We start from the raw sequence: 17,769 nt of genomic DNA on the forward strand, positions 1-17,769 counted from the left end.
TAATTCACTTAACAACCATGGCAAAAAAGATCATAAAATTGGGTGTGACTCACTTAACAGCCACCTTGCTTAACAACAGACCTTGTAGTCTCAGTTGTGGTCATAAGGTGAGGATTACCTGTATTGTAGTCCTCAATTTACAACCACAATTGAGACCAGAAGGTCTGTTAATACCTGCATTATATTGTATTTTACTGTATTGCATTGCATTGCATTACATGCAATCTATTAGCAGTCATTGGAAAAAGTCTATACCTGTCAGTGCTAGTACATATAGATAATATGTTTTAAATTCTGATGGATTATATGTAGCAGATAATCATATCCTAGATTTGGAGCATTTGTCCTCTGTAATTAAAGTCTTTCTTTTTTTTCCCGTTAGTCAGTTTAACATGCAAATATAAATAGACTGAATATGAATGCTTGTTTTGTACCATCCAAATGATGTAATAGGCTTACCAGTATTTACCAATCATATTCAAAGAAAAGCATTAGTTCAGCTAGAAGAAAATTTAAGCTAAAGCTAGGAAATATTACTTAAGGAAATTTAAAATATTTGTATATTTATTCATAAAAAAGAATTCCAGTTTATCTCTGATTACATAGAACTTCTTTCACTGAATTCTATGTAGCCTAGGTAAAACATTATCTAGTTTCAAAGCCGCTTTTATATATTATTGTTTCCCTTATTATTAGTTTTCCAAGTGTAATTTAGGACTGTGTTTAACAGAATAACTAGTTTTTGATTTGAGATAATCTGCCATCTTAGGTTTTCCTACTAGCTACTTTTACTTAGGTTGGTTTTCTATCTCTGATTTCCTACACAGAACAATGTATTACTGTGTAATTATTACATTATTATTAATGTAATTAATATTAATGTAATTAAGTATTAATCAAAATGTGTGTGTATTTATCATATTCTCAGATAAGCTGTATAGGAATGATATATTTTTTTAAAAAAATTAAGTATTTAGTAGTATCCATTTCATCATATTCTTCTTCTTTAAGTGACTGCACCATTAAATCTATAGTTTAAAGGATTTGGAACCTAGAACCAAGGAGAAATCTCCTGACAATTAGCACAATCAGTGGAATGACTTGCCTCCAGAAGTTATGGGTATTCCAACACAGGAGGTTTTTAAGAAGATATTGGAAAATCATTTGTCTGAAATGATATAGCAGGGGGTTTGACTCTTCCAACTCTTGTTTTTCTGTTATTCTGGTAAAAAATAAGACTTTAAAATAAAAGGTATATTTATTATCTAATCTAATCTTTTACTTGTCCACTGCTGTTTATGGGATGCTGGAGAGCAGCCCTGTTTACAGATACAAGAGCAATGTTTTTTTACTATTTTTAATGAGGTAATCTAAGAAATGTATATATTTAAATTTTGAAACAGGCATTCTAATATCTGATCTTTTCTCATTTGTTTTTCAGATTTTATTAAACAAAGAAGAGCAGGATTGAATGAATTCATTCAGAATTTAGTTCGACAGCCTGAGCTTTGCAATCAGTAAGTGAAACTTTGTTTTACCCTCAAGAGAATAAAATTATGTGGTAAACTATATACTGGAAACTACAATCCACATGTACCTTCTACATGTGATATACAGGTAGTTCTCTACATCTTCTAAGTGATATACAGGTAGTTCTCAACTTGCAGCCATTCATTTAGCAATCATTCAAAGTTACAACAGCAGTGAGAAAAATAACAAGTGGTACTCACACTTAAAACCATCTTAGTGTCCCCATGGTCACATGATCAAAATTCAGGTGCTTGGCAATTGGCATGTATTTACGATGATTGCAGCATCCTGCATCATGTGATCAGCATTCATGACCTTCCCAGCCAGCTTCCAACAAGCAAAGTCATTGGAGGAAGCTGGATTTGCTTAATAACCATGTGATTCGCTTAACAAACATGACCAAAAAGGTTGTAAAATTGGGCCCAACTCACTTAACAACTGCTTTGCTTAACAATGAAAATTCTGGTCCCAGTTGTGATCATAAATCAAGGACTATCTATATTGTAAGAGAATGTCTATAACTTTTGATTACCAGATGCTGCACAAAATGACATGGAAAGTGATCACCAAGGCATGCTTTTGGCAGGTCAAGGTTAGAGTTCTCAGATGTGGTGTTTGATATTTTTTTAAACCACTGCAGAATTGTTGAAGAATTGTTGCTAAAATCATTACTTAAGCCTTTAATAATTGGTAGCCTGATCCTATGCTTTGATTCACACAAAGTTTGAGTTTTTCTGATTGAAGGAATGTATGGCTGATTAAAATAATACTTCTGAATAATTCCTCCATAACTTATGACCAGTCACTTAGCAATCATTTGCTAAGATCAGTTGATTAGCAACCATTCAAAATTAAAACAGTCCCCCTACCTCAAAAGCTATTTATGACCCGGATTCAAAGTTGCGATGTCTGGGAGCTCCCATGGTTGCATTGCTGCATTTTGGGTGTTTGGCAGCTGGCCCATATTTACAGCATCCCACAATCACGTGTCCTTGATTTACAATGTTTTTGCTGGAAATTGGCGTTTACTTCGGTTTTCAAAATTCACCCCATTGTAAATGGGTTCATTTAATGACTGAGGCTTTCACTTAACAACTGTAGCATTTACAACACCACATTCACTTAATGATTGCCACAAGAAATGTTAAGAAAAGTCATAAAATTGGGTCTGGTCATTGAATGACCTGCTTTACAACTTTCACAACAACACCCAAAATTGTGGACTCAATTGTGGTCATAAGTTGAGGACTAGCTGTACTGGTGGCTCAGTGTGGCCTAATAAATTTGGCAGTTACAATTAGATAGAAAGTCGAACTACGCACCACGACCCTAGGGATTGGGAACTCTGGTGGTAGGTGATATCCTGTCCACAAGGTAAGTAAGAGTAGTTCAGATTCAGGTTCTACTTATCCCATGGTTGTGTCTTCTCTGGAATACATAATCAGTGGTAAAGAGGTTGGCAGCTTCACTGTTGGTTTGCTATGGCTTATTAAATTGTGACTTTTTTTGGAAAATGTTTGGATTGTTAATTCCTTTGAAAATATTTTTAACTGATCAAATTTCTGCTGCTTTCATTCAGTGATATGTAATTGTGTAATTATTGTTATTAATACAAAATTAATAACAGTCTTCGGAGAGGGGCGGCACATAAATTGAATTAATTAAATTAAATTAAAATTTAACAAATTAAAAGTTAAAAATGGCAACAATATCAAAAGTATTATAATGGAAATTGCTTCTTCCTGGTGGTGATCACAAGTGATCTAATTAGTATATATTGTATCAATGGAAATAGAAGTTTCATTTTAATTAGCTCTGATGTAATTTACCTAATTTCCTGTTTGATTTCAGTTTTCAGCTTAAGTCATGATCATAATTTTTTTTTGTTTTGTTGTATATATTATTCACATTGAAAATATATAATAAAGCATTATATAATCAGTTAAATTATCTTTTCTAGTCCAGATGTAAGATCATTTCTTCAGATGGACAATCCAAAGCACCAATATGATCCATCTGAAGATGAGGATGAAAGAAATAGTCAAAAGGTAACTAATTTTTTGCATTCTGTGCTTAAATTACAGAAGTTATTTTATTTCATCAATCCTATTGGCCTTTTCCAATGTCTCTCTTGAATTATACTTCAGTGGAATATAAACCTATCTCTCTTCTCAAATATAGTAGCCTCACAATGTTGTTATTTCACATTATTCAAGGTTTGGAGTCCTTTAACCTGTATTCCTAAACTATTTTTAGAATATATCTAATCACTCTTCCTCTATTCAGGTGAAGATGCCAATCTTTATGTCAGTAAGCATAGGTTTTGGAATCTTTGCGCTTTCATCAGTGAAATTACAAGAACGTCTATAATACTTTGTAATAAAAGAAAATATGTAAGAACAGCCACTATTCCTATAGTATCTCTGGCAATTAAAGCGGCATTAACTAATACTAATCACTACCATCAACTACCGCCTACTTCATGCTGCAGTGCTCAAGCAAGCTGCATTGAATGCTGACTCAGCTATGGTCAGAGACTTCTGCAGTCTAATGATCAATAAAGCTTTGCTTTCAAGCTGTAAGATACAACATGTCTCTAGGAAATGAGCCAAATCCACCTCAGCTTTAATCCACATCTGATTTTGAACATAATTAAGGGTGTCTTGCCACATTTTATCTTTTTCATGTTTATATCATTCACAGATTTAATACTGTTGTCCTATTAGAAGATTTAATATGTCAAGACATGTTGTGTGGTTACCCTGCCAACAATCAGATAACTGTAATCTGATGAGTTGGTAGAGGAATGTTAATTTTCTTCAGTAATGTGATTTTGTCATGTCATAAATGGAGTTTTTACTTGTAGACAATGTTGATTCTACTTGCCCGGACAATTTAAACAAGGCCAGGTTATAATATGTGCTCTGTAAATTAGTTGCTCTAGTTTTACACTAGTAAGTATACTTGCATAAGCAGTTTGTTCACAACATTCATTTGTTATTCATTTGAGATGAACAAGTTTATTTAATAATAAATATAACACAACCATTATTGTCTTCATAGCAATAATTTATAACATATTAATCCATTAATCAAATAAATTCATTTATTCCAACAGTATAATGTGATAATTGCACAAAATATAGAAAATATTCTTCATATCCACCAAATGCAATTGTCATTTTACAAATTGAAATTTTTCATAGTAACATAGGCATGTTGGGTGGCAGCAGTGGTGAAATCCAAATTTTTTTACTACCGGTTTTGTGGGTGTGGCTTGGTGGGCGTGGCAGGGGAATGATACTGCAAAATCTCCATTCCCTCCCCACTCTGGGGCCAGCCAGAGGTGGTATTTGCTGTGAACTACTCAAAATTTCTGCTACCGGTTCTCCGAACTACTCAAAATTTCCACTACCGGTTCTCCAGAACCTGTCAGAACCTGCTGGATTTCACCCCTGGGTGGCAGCTATATTTTTCATTGGTAACAAGTTTACCCCTAGCTCTAGTATGTCACCTGGTCTCTACCACATCTGTTCACCAAGCAGAAAAGAGTTTCTGTTTTCCTTCTGGACCAGATCCACTCAGCCCAAATTTTAATAATGCCCATCTTCTCTCCGTATAGAACTCTTTCCATTTGCATTTTAGTTCAGCAGGATTATTTGGTGTTCCAGGACTGGAATAGAGAGTAGGGTGAAAAGTGTATAGACATAATCAGTCAGTCTCTGACCCAAGCATTTGTTCTATCTTTCTATCGTAGGGTTGACAATCTATGGGTCATATTCATCCTTGCCATTCTTTTTTTTCCCCCACCTCAGAGTCCTGGAGAATTCTACTGATAAAATTTGATAGCAAAATGGCAAAAATTAATCCGTAAAATAGATGTCTTAAACATCTAGAAAGATTAATCCTATCAGTTGTACTTCTAAAATCTTTTAAAGGATCTGGAAAGTTTGATCCCAACAAAAGCTGTAGATATAGTAAGAACATGTCTAAAAGGATACACAGAGTTCAGTGTAGTCCCTTCCAAATACCCTTTCAGAGTTTAGTTTTTAATCACTGAGTTTGCTTTTTCAATCTCAAAGCTGTTTATGAAAACAGGGTGGATTTTTCTTTTGGACAGCACACAGAAATATGTGGGGAACGTAGACTTTGCTCATAAACATAGAAAACTGCCTGAGAAACATTTTTTTTAAAAAAGCAATTTATACTCACTGGTGTCAGGAATGTCTCTGTAGTGATAGGGATTACAGTAATTAACCTTTGTCCTTTTTAAACACAAAGTTACAAGAAAGACTTCTTTCCTCAAAAATACTTAATTTGAGTATACTACAATGCAATTTGAAATTTTTTTTCTAACTAATGAATTATCTATAATTATTATCTTGATTTGATTTTAATTTATATTTTTATTTTTAAACAGTTAAATTCTACCTCACAGAACATCAACTTGGGACCATCTGGAAATCCTCAGTAGGTTTTAGTTAAATATAAATTAGCCTTTGCAGTTACTTTGTTAAAGGGGGGCTGGGAGTAAAGAGCACCCTGCATGTAATATCAATTAGGGACAGGTTTAGAAAGAAATTGTTGCAATTTGGAACTAAGAGAATATTGTCTTGCACGTTATTAAGTACAAATAAAAAAGGGAAAAGGATGAATTTGTGGAAAGTCAGTAAAAGAAACAGTTAGATGAAGGATAATGAGAATGCACATGCATAAAATAGGAAATACTATGTAGAATAATTGGTGCTCTAGAAGACTGAAATACTGCAGATATGTGATTGTTAAATTTGTACTGTGATGGAGAGCACAGTGAACACTGAAGAAATAATTATTGGGAAGAGAAATCTGGGAAGATAAGAATATGTGGCATGACTGCCTTTCAACTACTAAATAGCTATCTTTTATCATTTTGATTACCTGTTTTTCTTTATCCTGAAACCACTCCAGTGCTAAACCAACAGACTTTGACTTCCTGAAAGTTATTGGGAAGGGCAGCTTTGGTAAGGTAGGTTTCCTTTTATTATTAAATACTCTTTGCTCATACCACTCCATTTGAGCATTTTTTTTATTCTATGGGTGGGATATATCTTTTTGTTGATGATATGAAAAGAAAACTTACAACTGCATGCCTTAGATATCAATCCCTGGAATCTCAAGGGTGATTTTTAAAAATTAGAAGTAATCTAACATCACTGCATTATCTCTATATAGTTGCTACTTGTAAGAACTGGGGGAGGGGGAAATTACTTGAATTCTTCAACAGGGTTGAACAGACTTTCTATGAAAATTCTTCTTTAGGTTCTTCTTGCAAAACGAAAATGGGATGGAAAGTTCTATGCTGTTAAAGTGCTGCAGAAGAAAATTGTCCTAAACAGGAAAGAGGTAAAAGGGAAGAGATTTTGTTTTTCCTTCCAATTACAAAATTATTCCTACTTACTTATTGACCCTTCATTTCCTCATAGCAAAAACATATCATGGCTGAGCGCAATGTGCTCTTGAAAAATGTGAAACATCCATTCTTAGTTGGACTGCATTATTCATTCCAAACCACAGAGAAGCTATACTTTGTTCTGGATTTTGTTAATGGAGGGGAGGTAGGTATATTTTTCACTCTTTATATAGTAGTCAAATGTCATCAATTTTGGCCTGCAGTTTAAGAGAAATTGCAGTAACCAATTGTAGTGGCTCAACATAAATTGATTCCCACATTGCAAATATAGACTCATTTGCTACTATGCTGCTTTATTGCTTACTACTTTATGTATATGGAATATTTAGTGTAAAAGTATATTCATGATTTATATTAACCAAAAGTTAGTGAAACATGGGTAGCATTCACAAATAATCCGAAACCAAAATCTTCAAAATCATTTGCTGGTTGTGGTTATGTGTAAACTAGACCATTGTAATAGTATATTTAGCAATTGTAGCTGTAGTTTGCCAAGGCTACAGATGTGAAAAAATAAGGAAATGATTAAAGGAAGGATGTGAATATTATGCACAATATTTTTTCACTGTTTTGATAACTGTTGATAGACAACTGCAGAATATGTTAATCTTATTACTAAGAATAACACCGCTCCATGCATATTTACAGCTCTTCTTTCACTTACAAAAAGAACGCACCTTTCCTGAACACAGAGCCAAGTTTTATGCTGCTGAAATAGCCAGTGCACTGGGCTACTTGCACTCCATAAAAATTGTATACAGGTAATGACTTAGACTAAAAGGGAAAATGAAATAATTGCAGTCATTTTCTATTAATATATATTTGCTTTTTCATTTTATTATTTGTTGGTGTATTTCTTATTAATAGTTACACAAGAGCATGATTCTTGCTAGAGATTTTACTTACAATGAATTTCCTTCTTTCTCATTTATGCCCAGGGATCTGAAGCCAGAAAATATTCTTCTAGATTCATTGGTAGGCTGTAAATATTTCTTTCTATTATCCAAGAAATTTTAAATAATACAATCACTAAAATTCTTCATTGTTTGACAGTAGATTTTCAATTTTCAATGCAGGGGCATGTTGTCTTAACAGATTTTGGACTCTGTAAAGAAGGAATTGCTACTTCAGATACTACCGCAACATTTTGTGGAACTCCAGAGGTAAGTTAATTTACTTGCGCATTCTCTCTCTCCTCTCTTACTCAAAATAGAATAGAATAGAATAGAATAGAATAGAATAGAATAGAATAGAATAGAATAGAATAGAATAGAATAGAATAGAATTTTATTGGCCATGTGTGATTGGACACACAAGGAATTTGTCTTGGTGCATATGCTCTCAGTGTACATAAAAGAAAAGATATGTTCATCAAGAATCATAAGGTACAACACTTAATGATAGTCCTAGGGTACAAATAAGCAATCAAATCATATTATGAAACAAGTAATATAAATCGTAAGGATACAAGCAACAAAGTTACAGTCATGCAGTCATTAGTGGAAGGAGATGGGTGATAGGAACGATGAGAAGATTAATAGTAGTGCAGACTTAGTAAATAGTTTGAAAGTGTTGAAGAAATTATTTGTTTAGCAGAGTGATGGCTTTCGGAAAAAACTGTTCTTGTGTCTTGTTGTTCTGGTGTGCAGTGCTCTATAGCGTCTACAAACCATAAAATCATAAAAGCAAAGTAAGTTTCAAGACATCTTGAAAATTATATATATATAAGAAATCGATTTTGAACTCTGTTAAACAGTTGAGAGTGGAAGGCAATAGGCCTGTGCTTAGCATCATTCATACCAAAAGGATTTGTGCCTCATAGTGATTGGTATGAGGTATTTTTCCCTTACAGTACCTGGCTCCAGAGGTAATCCGAAAGCAACCCTATGATAACACTGTAGACTGGTGGTGTCTTGGAGCTGTTTTGTATGAAATGCTGTATGGTCTGGTAGGTAATCTCATTTTTCAAACTGCATACCTTAATCAATGCCTAAAAATATATACTAGTTACTAGAAGGAAATAACTTCTTACAATACATCTTAGCTCCTGCTGTTGGAAACAGAATACGGACTAAAATTATCCTTATTCTGATCTAGTAGAATTAAGTTCAAAATGAACTTAACTTTAATTAAGCTTAATTTAACTTTTAATTTTTGACATAAAAATAGTAACATCCACAATGCATATATGTGAATAGGCTACTTTATTCCCAGCCAAGTCTTGTGGTTTAGTCATTTGCTTCTGATGTTCTCTCAATTTCCTGGCTGTAGTGGAACAGATTATGTCACCAAGCATAAAAGAATAAACAACTGAAATAGCAATGATAGTATTTGCTCCTAAAGTGAATGGAATCATTTAGAAAAAGCTGACAGTATCTAGGACATTTCTAACATCTTTTCATTTATCCTTTCATTCCTCATTGATAATAGGATAGCAGAGATCCTTTTTGGTTTTTGTAGTAATTATATTGAAATGTACATTTTTAGGTCTTTAGAAAAATGCCTGTTTCTTCATATCATCAGACTTGCTTCCTGTCTCAATTATAAAACATTTTGCTTATATCAATAAAGCATATATAATAATTTTGAGTGAGAATATTATTCGTCATGTCACAAGCCATTTTTGTTTAAATATATTGGACAAAAATGGAATATAACATCCAATGCAATAGGATTTTGATCTGAGATCCTTAAAAGCATCATATGTCAGAATAATAGCAGCTATTGCCAATTAGAACCAAATTATTTTCTTCCTATGATCCAGAGAATCAATGTTTCTTACCAGTTCTATTTCAGATCATTCTGAGTGAGGTTGCTTTCTTAAAAACACAGTTACCTGAGAACATGCTTCTTTGGGGTAAATCTTATACAATCGACCTATTTTTATAGCATAATATCTATCAACAATTTTTATTTTCCTAAATTTTTAGATTAGGTTTATCTTCAGGATCTGGTATCAAATTTGAAACTATAGTATCTTCTAGATCAGATAGAGAAATTAAGTACCGCATTTTTCGCACTATAAGCCGCACTTCCCCCCCCCCAAAAAAAGTGGGTGAAAGTATCTGCATGTCTTATAGAGCGAATATTGTGGCGGGGGAGTGGTGGGTTGGTCATCGCCGCCGCCTGACCCCACTGCCACCATTCGCTGCCACCAGGGAATGCTGGAGCCTTCGCTGATGAGCAGCTGACAGCAGTTGGATCGGCCTCTTGGAATACCACCAATCACCGCCAATTGACCCTGCAGCCTAGAACAGCCGATCAGCAGTAATTTGGGAAACTGATCCAACTGCCAATCAGCTGCTCGGTAGCAAAGGCTCCAGTGTTGCCCACCGGCAGCAGTAGTTCAGCTTAGTTGACCGGCAGTGGGCACAACAGAGTGGAGCCCTGACGAGCCACGTGCTGGGGTTACGATAACATGCTGAGGCTGACTTTGCTGTTTGCTGCAAGGACGCTAGCCAGATGAATACCGGATAGATGCTGGGAGGCAAAGGCAGATTTTTTTTTCTTGTTTTCCTCCTCCAAAGCTAATGTGTGTCTTATGGTCCAGTGCATCTTATAGTGCAAAAAATATGATATTTAATTTAAATGATCCCTTGTTTATTTAATCCTAGGTACTAAAAACTCTTGTGACAGTTTAGAAACTGTTCTGTTGCATGAGTACCAAGCAAATTCTAAAATGATGGTTGAAGTCCTAAAACAAATCATCTTTCATATCTTTATGACATGCATTTGTTAAGCAGTATATTGCTCTTCTCAGTGGTTCTCTGTGATCTTTGAGGATGAATATTCTGTAGAATGGGCGATCATTGCAATCTCTCTCCTTACATTTCTTGAACAAGTATACTATTAGCTTTGTTCTGTTATCTTTCCCTACAATCCCTCCAGCCGCCCTTTTACTGCCGTGATGTTGCTGAGATGTATGAAAACATTCTTCATAAACCGCTCCATTTAAGGCCAGGTGTCAGTTTTACAGCTTGGTCTATTCTGGAAGAACTCTTGGAGAAGGAGAGACAGAACAGACTTGGATCTAAAGAAGACTTTGTATGTAAAATACCTGATTTTAAATCAAGTAGTAAATAAAAAACATTTTGAAAAATTAATTTGTTACTATGTGAAATGCAAATATTTGTTCCTTCTTAAAAATATTATAGGTGACCTGAAAAATTTAAATAATCAAATTTGGGTACTGCATTTCATTCCAGCAAGAAGAATATATTTATTTATTAAATTTATTTGCCAGCCATCTTACTGCAAGATGACATTGAAGATTAACTCAATCTTCATTGCTTTGGATGGGATTTAATTTTCTTTGAATCAAGAGTTAACCAACATGAGGTGTTGCCAAATAAAAATGTTTATGTGGGTTTTTAACAATTAAACTATTTATAGAAAGTTACCCATCTTCATTATAATTGTGTTTCATATAGAATCAGAGCTTTTATGGTACTGAATTTCATATATATGCTCATGAGTTTTTATAAACTCCATAGGATAGGTTGACATTATCCATTTTAGGGAGTTAGCCCAAGCCCAGGACAGGAAGAAGACTCAAGCCTTCTGGGAGTGGTGGGGTAGGGGGAAGGCCTGCAAGCTAGTGGGCCTAGCTAGCCAAGGTCTCCCAGCTTGTGGCAGGTTTCTGTGTGCCAGTGGGCCTAGCCAACTTGCACCACTCCTGCAATTGTAAGGGCACATGTTCTGCCAAGTGACCAAATTTTGGTCACATGACTATCTGGCTGCTGCAGTGGTTATAATTTCAGGAGGAAGATGCATTCGGGAAGAAGATGCATTCAGCACTGTCAAAATTTTGAATTGTTCTAAATTAACAGTCGTAAATTGAGGACAACTTGTAAAATATACAGTAATTACACTGCAGTTTTTGAACTGTTGCCTTTTCCAGAATCCAAAAAGGGAAGGTTGGAAACCAGTGATAGCATCTTGAGGAGGTGTCCATCATTACTTTCTTTATGCACGTAGTATGATCCTCTCACTTAAAGATAAATTAACCATTGTTTAACCTCCTGGGAACCATGACCAACCAGAAAGGGCATGGTGGAAGCACTGACATTCTCCAGAATACTGCCCACTTAAAATTCACAAACTCAGACTCCTGCCTCCTTCAAGGCAAGCACTATCTCCCTGTTTCTCAAGTAATTATCACCTCCCCATATTCATAGTGCCATGGAGACCTTGAACTCCTGATATCCATACAGACAATACCTATGACATGCAAACTGAAGTTACCTGGCAGTAAAAGCCTAGGCAACCTCCCCACCAGACCATCAGACATGAGATCCAAGAGCTTTGGGCATTCTCTGCTGGACAGCAGTGGGGTTAGCACCAGCTCTAGCTTTATTGTCTGCCCTGATATTCATGCACATATAAGCATTCACCTCTATTCACCGGTGGAGCAGTACCTTTGATTACTATAAAGGTCTCATAATAACTCATCATTACACTCCCTTCCCTTAGAGTTTTTTATAGCAACTCTAAAAAATATCTGGGCCATTTAATTTTCTTCCTGATTTTGCTTGCAGATTGCTTCTTTTTCTCCTTTTCTAAATTTATCTGTTTTAAGAATAAACTAAGCAATTTCTAAAATTGAAATTATACAGTGAACAGAAAGTTGGCATGAGAAAGTATTAAAGCAAGTTATTGTAAGACAGTTATGTCCATCCTATCCTTCCTTTTTGTACTCTGGCTTTGTTGGTAATGAATAGCACCTCGGGACAATTTACATTTACAGAGTATTAGAAGCACAATCTATTATCAAGGATACATGATTCTGCCCCTGTAACTTCAAAAATTAACACTGCTATGTGTTAATTCACAGTCACCAAAATGTTTAATATCATACATAGGAAATTCAGCAAAAGATCCATAATCTTTTGGAACCTGATTTTAATCAGAACAGGAATATTTGTTAACTTTTTGTGGTTGACACCAGTTTTCTGATACATTTAAGAAAAATTATATAGCTTATATTAACCTTCATTTTGTATTTTAGCTTGAAATTCAAAGGCATCCCTTCTTTGAATCTGTCAGTTGGAATGACCTCTTAGAAAAAAAGATTCCACCACCATTTAATCCTAATGTGGTAGGTCCAATTCCTACTCCTTATTCATTAAGTCATCATAGCTAAGATGAATGAAAAAAATCATGAAAGGAAGGGATGAATAGAAACTGAACATAGTATTGCATAATCTCAAGGAATTACCAGTATTATCCCTTGATTGTTGCATAATCCCTAGAAACAAACAAGTGACTATGTAGTATATTGTGCATATTAGACTATATACAACTATAACCATTTATTGATAGAATCAGAATGAATGAATTCCTGTTACCTTTCTCCACTGCCTTCAGAGCAGAGGGAATAACTAGAAATATTATTGTACAAGTGGAGGATTCACTGCTTAACAAGATAGATTATAGTATCTGTATATGCTAAACTATTTTGTTGAAAAAAATCTTTAAAATCATTTTAAATTGATAATATATGGAAATATAGACTTCTTCCTTGCAATATTTTACATATGCTTTATTTTCTAGTTTGGTCCAGATGACATCAGGAATTTTGATGCAACATTTACAGAAGAGATAGTACCCTGCTCCGTTTGCATTTCTTCTGATTATAATATTGTAAATGCTAGTGTACTGGAAGCAGATGATGCATTCATTGGATTTTCTTATGCACCACCTTCTGAAGACTTATTTCATTAAGCTGAAGATTGGAACATTGGAAACTATCTCTAGAGGAGTGATGAAACTATATGATTATAAACAGTTTCTGAAATATATGCTACAAGTGCCTCATTTGATCTGCTGAAGAACAAACTTTTTCTGCTGTATTACGAGGATAATGGGCATTTTGCATTCCATTTTTAGACTGTTAAACATGCTGCACAAAAATATTTTTAAAAATGCATTTAAGTAAAAGTTCCTAACCTTGAAACTTTTAAAATAAAGATAATAGCTGTTTTTCATTCAGTTTACATTAACCTATCTATATCAGCTATCTTTATGATCAGCACACCCATTTAATGGGCTTTGTAATATATTGAATTTCTATGCTTGAAATACAGCTATGCAATTACTTTGGTAAACTTCTGTTTAAAAAATAAGCTTAACTACTTTACTTAACTGGCAATAATCATACTAGTTTACTAACTAGAGGATATATACAATATCACTTGGTTTAATGTAAACCTGTGCCACTGTAAATCATGATGGGCATATATAAATGAAGTCATTTATCACTTCACTTAAGAATTTGATTCATTCCAGTTACCAAACACAGGAATTTCTAAGTTAAATAATGGTGGAGCAAATTATCATTTAATATTTGTTGACAATACATCTCACAATGACCATTTCTCCTCTTCTTGTAGAAGAAACTAAGTATCTTTCTCCCCAAGAAATAAAAATTTAAGCATCACGCCATTTGTAGAAGAGAAACTCCTTCCTTCTATGTTGAAAGCTAATATATTACAATTTGATTATATTAAAATATTATTTCCTTGTTATCTGTATTTTAATTTCTGTTTCTTTTTATTTGGACAAACACTTGGACAATTTGCTCCCAAATAATGTACTAATGTATAACTTGTTCATTTTTGGACATGCATGCACATTTATCCCAGTATAATCAGTGATTTGAGGGTGAAGGAATGAGCTTCAAAACAGTCTCTGTGAAATTTGAATAGTGAATACTTTTTTCTTGGCTTTTACAGCCTCTGGTTGAATATAAATCAAATCTTTGCTTTACAAATTAATTTCACTTTAAAATATAAAGAAGTTTTTCTTTGGTTTAGTTGTCCCATTCAAAGTAAAAGGATGAACTTATTTGAGACAATCAACATAAATTGTAATATTGTTACTGTTTATTTTTCTCACTAATAAATGGAATTAATATTGACTAAGAAAATGCAAGTAATATCTTAAAAATACAAATTAAATATATATTTAAGATAAAAGAAAGATGTGTTATTTCAGGAAATCTGATTTGAATAACGCTAAAAAAAATGGTAACCTGTGAAGATGTTTAACAAGATGATGTATATACTCTCTATTATTACACTGATTAACAGTCTGATTGTAGCAAACAAAATACAGGTAGTCCTCAATTTACGACCACAATTGAGCCCAAAATTTCTGTTAAGTGAGAAACGTGTTAAATGAGTTTTGCCCTATTTTATGACCTTTCTTGCCACAGTTAAGTGAATCACAGCAGTTAAGTTATTAACACACTTGTTAAGTAATCTGGCTTTCCTATTGACTTTGTCAGAAGGTCACAAAAGGTGATCACATGACCCCGGGATGCTGTGACCGTAATACATATGAGTCAATTTGCCAAGTGTCTGAATTTTGATCATATGACCATGAGGATACTGCAACAGTTGTAAATGTGAAAAATGATCATGTCACTTTTTTCAGTGCTGTTGTAATGGTTACTAAAGGAGCTGTTGTAAGATGAAGACTACCTGTAATGTATGGTGTATATATACACAAGCGCACTTTTATCTTCACCATAGCATTCTTCATTGGAGTCCTAACATCAGTTATGTTCCTCATACAAGATTCAGTTTTCTCACACAAACCACATATCCGATGAAGTAGCTAGTCAGGTTCATAAAACCTTGGAGAATATAGATTATGTGGATCAATTTCAAATGTATTACTGGCCTAGTTTGGGTAGCAAAATTGCCTTGATCATCCAACAGATCACCTCTACCATGAGTATAACTTTGTTGAGCCTCCTGGATCACTCAGCAAATATATGAAGCCATTTAGTAAAGTTGTGTTTGGTGCCATCAGTATGCTCACACCATCAATAATAGTATTCTGCTGAAATGACGTCTATATTAGAGTAGAGTATGATGCATTATTCTTCAGTGATCCTATTCCATATTCCGGAGTTGGCATGAGAATGTGACTTCAGCAAACTTCTACTAAGCCATGGTGTCCCAAACATATCAATTTTGCTAATCTTGTTTAATTTCTATATTAATCCATTGAGTGAATTAATCAGGGGCTTTGGGATTAAAGACTGCCTATATGCTAATGATGTGTAGCCCTTTTTTTCCCTCTGACATTGTGTGTTCACCCAGCACTTGTGTGTTCGCCCGATACCAGGCTGCGCCCCGGTGGTTGAGGACATCTGTTTTATGCCATTTTCTGAATTTGGTCCACTGTCTCCCAAATATGGTACACTAAACTAGGCCTAATGCTCATGATGGAGTCTAACCAATACAGATCATCATTGATTTGGAAACTATTTGAAATGATACAGCCTAAAACTGCATTTGCCTTTTTTTTTTTTTTTGCTTTAATTTATATGCCGCCCTTCTCCGGAGACTCAGGGCGGCTTACAATGCGTTAAGCAATAGGCTTCATACTTTTGTATATTTATACAAAGTCAGCTTATTGCCCCCACAATCTGGGTCCTCATTTCACCTACCTTTGAAAGGATGGAAAGCTGAGTCAACCTTGAGCCTGGTGAGATTCAAACTTGTAGTAATTACAAGCAGCAGATGTTAATAACAGTGCTTCAGTCCACTGTACTACAGGCTCTGGTTTTTGCAGTCAACCCCTGACAATCCCTACTTAGTTTGTAATTCACTACTTTTCTAAAATCTTAAAAGGGGGTGAGTATATTGAACACATGGTAATGCTTCAGAAACAATAGTTGTGAATAGATAAAAGGCCAGTTAAACTAACAAACCGATAATTATTAAACATTTTACTAAGAGCGGGGCTATGTACATAAGGAGTATTCGCTTTTTTCCATAGGTTTGCTTATAATGTGGCATTAATGCAATAGTAGCTAATCAACATCAATGAATGTCTCATGAATAAACTCGGTGTTTCTCAGCCTGAGCAACTTTAAACTGTGTGGACTTCAACTCCCAGAATTCCCAAGCCAGTATGCTGAAGTCCACACATCTAAGATTGAGAAATCCTGAATTAACTGATCTGAGGTAAATCTTATGCCTGAGTTTGTCAAGGCTGAAAATCTTGTCAAGCACAACATTTCTGTACAGCACTGTGAGACTGGCAATTGTATTACCAAGCACAGCGAGTTGGAAATCTGGTGTTGGGCTTCGATCCTTCTGAGGAGAGAGGAAGATCTGTTGCTGCTGAATGAAAGACGAACAAGGCAGTCTTGCCAGTGGCAGAAATACATGAAGGATAGGAGGGAAGCGGAAAGAAGGCCCAAGGAGGAAAAATAGGCATAAACTTTTAAGAGACGATACAGAAAGTTTATTTATTAAAGAGTTACAATTTGAACAACAGTGTCCCATAATCCATGAGATGAGGGGGGAGGCAACATGTCAACATCATTCATTGGAATGATCATCTAAAGGGGCTTCTGGGTCCATTTACAAAATCCATTCAGCTTTATCTTTGTGACATGTTACAGGATTTTTTTTAACAAGTAGAATTAAACAGATCACAGGAAGCAGTAAGAATATAGTTTCCCTTACCCTACCCAATAGTTGGAGGTGTGATTTTGAATTTTTTTTTTAATTAAGAGAATGAGTTGAGCTCAACTTTCACTTTATCTCGTTTTAAATCTACATTTTTGAGACCCATTTAAGTTTTCAAAATACAAGCTGTTAATTGACTAGAGTAGTTGATGAATCTCTTGTAATCCCATTTCACACACAGCCTGGGTTTGAGGGTAGGTTAACACAGTATCTATAACTAAACGGTTGAACTGAGGTTACCACAGGTCTCAAATTATAGTAATTCCTTTAGCAACTGTTCTAAGTTACAATGGCACTGAA

The 17,769-nt window shown here is 34.6% G+C and overlaps 1 protein-coding gene across 5 annotated transcripts in view; it reads left to right on the forward strand.

The window, feature by feature from the left end:
• Positions 1-14,906, forward strand: part of SGK3 (serum/glucocorticoid regulated kinase family member 3) — a 32,598-nt gene extending 17,692 nt beyond the window's left edge. For 3 of the 5 annotated variants that reach the window (XM_034429898.3, XM_034429900.3, XM_034429897.3), the window contains exons 6-18: positions 1,442-1,517; positions 3,491-3,578; positions 5,951-6,000; positions 6,478-6,535; positions 6,829-6,912; positions 6,993-7,124; positions 7,628-7,740; positions 7,918-7,954; positions 8,056-8,142; positions 8,832-8,927; positions 10,868-11,023; positions 12,987-13,076; positions 13,532-14,906. In XM_034429898.3, coding sequence (XP_034285789.1) covers positions 1,442-1,517; positions 3,491-3,578; positions 5,951-6,000; positions 6,478-6,535; positions 6,829-6,912; positions 6,993-7,124; positions 7,628-7,740; positions 7,918-7,954; positions 8,056-8,142; positions 8,832-8,927; positions 10,868-11,023; positions 12,987-13,076; positions 13,532-13,702 — 1,238 coding nt within the window. In that variant the 3' untranslated portion in view covers positions 13,703-14,906. The remainder of the gene's footprint in view (positions 1-1,441; positions 1,518-3,490; positions 3,579-5,950; positions 6,001-6,477; positions 6,536-6,828; positions 6,913-6,992; positions 7,125-7,627; positions 7,741-7,917; positions 7,955-8,055; positions 8,143-8,831; positions 8,928-10,867; positions 11,024-12,986; positions 13,077-13,531) is intronic. The other 2 variants (XM_087890648.1, XM_034429901.3) reach the window with 1 other exon arrangement.
• The last annotated feature ends 2,863 nt before the right edge of the window (positions 14,907-17,769 follow it).

Source organism: Pantherophis guttatus, chromosome 3, assembly GCF_059756535.1.
Source record: "Pantherophis guttatus breed Tessera chromosome 3, ASM5975653v1, whole genome shotgun sequence".
NCBI lineage: Eukaryota > Metazoa > Chordata > Lepidosauria > Squamata > Colubridae > Pantherophis > Pantherophis guttatus.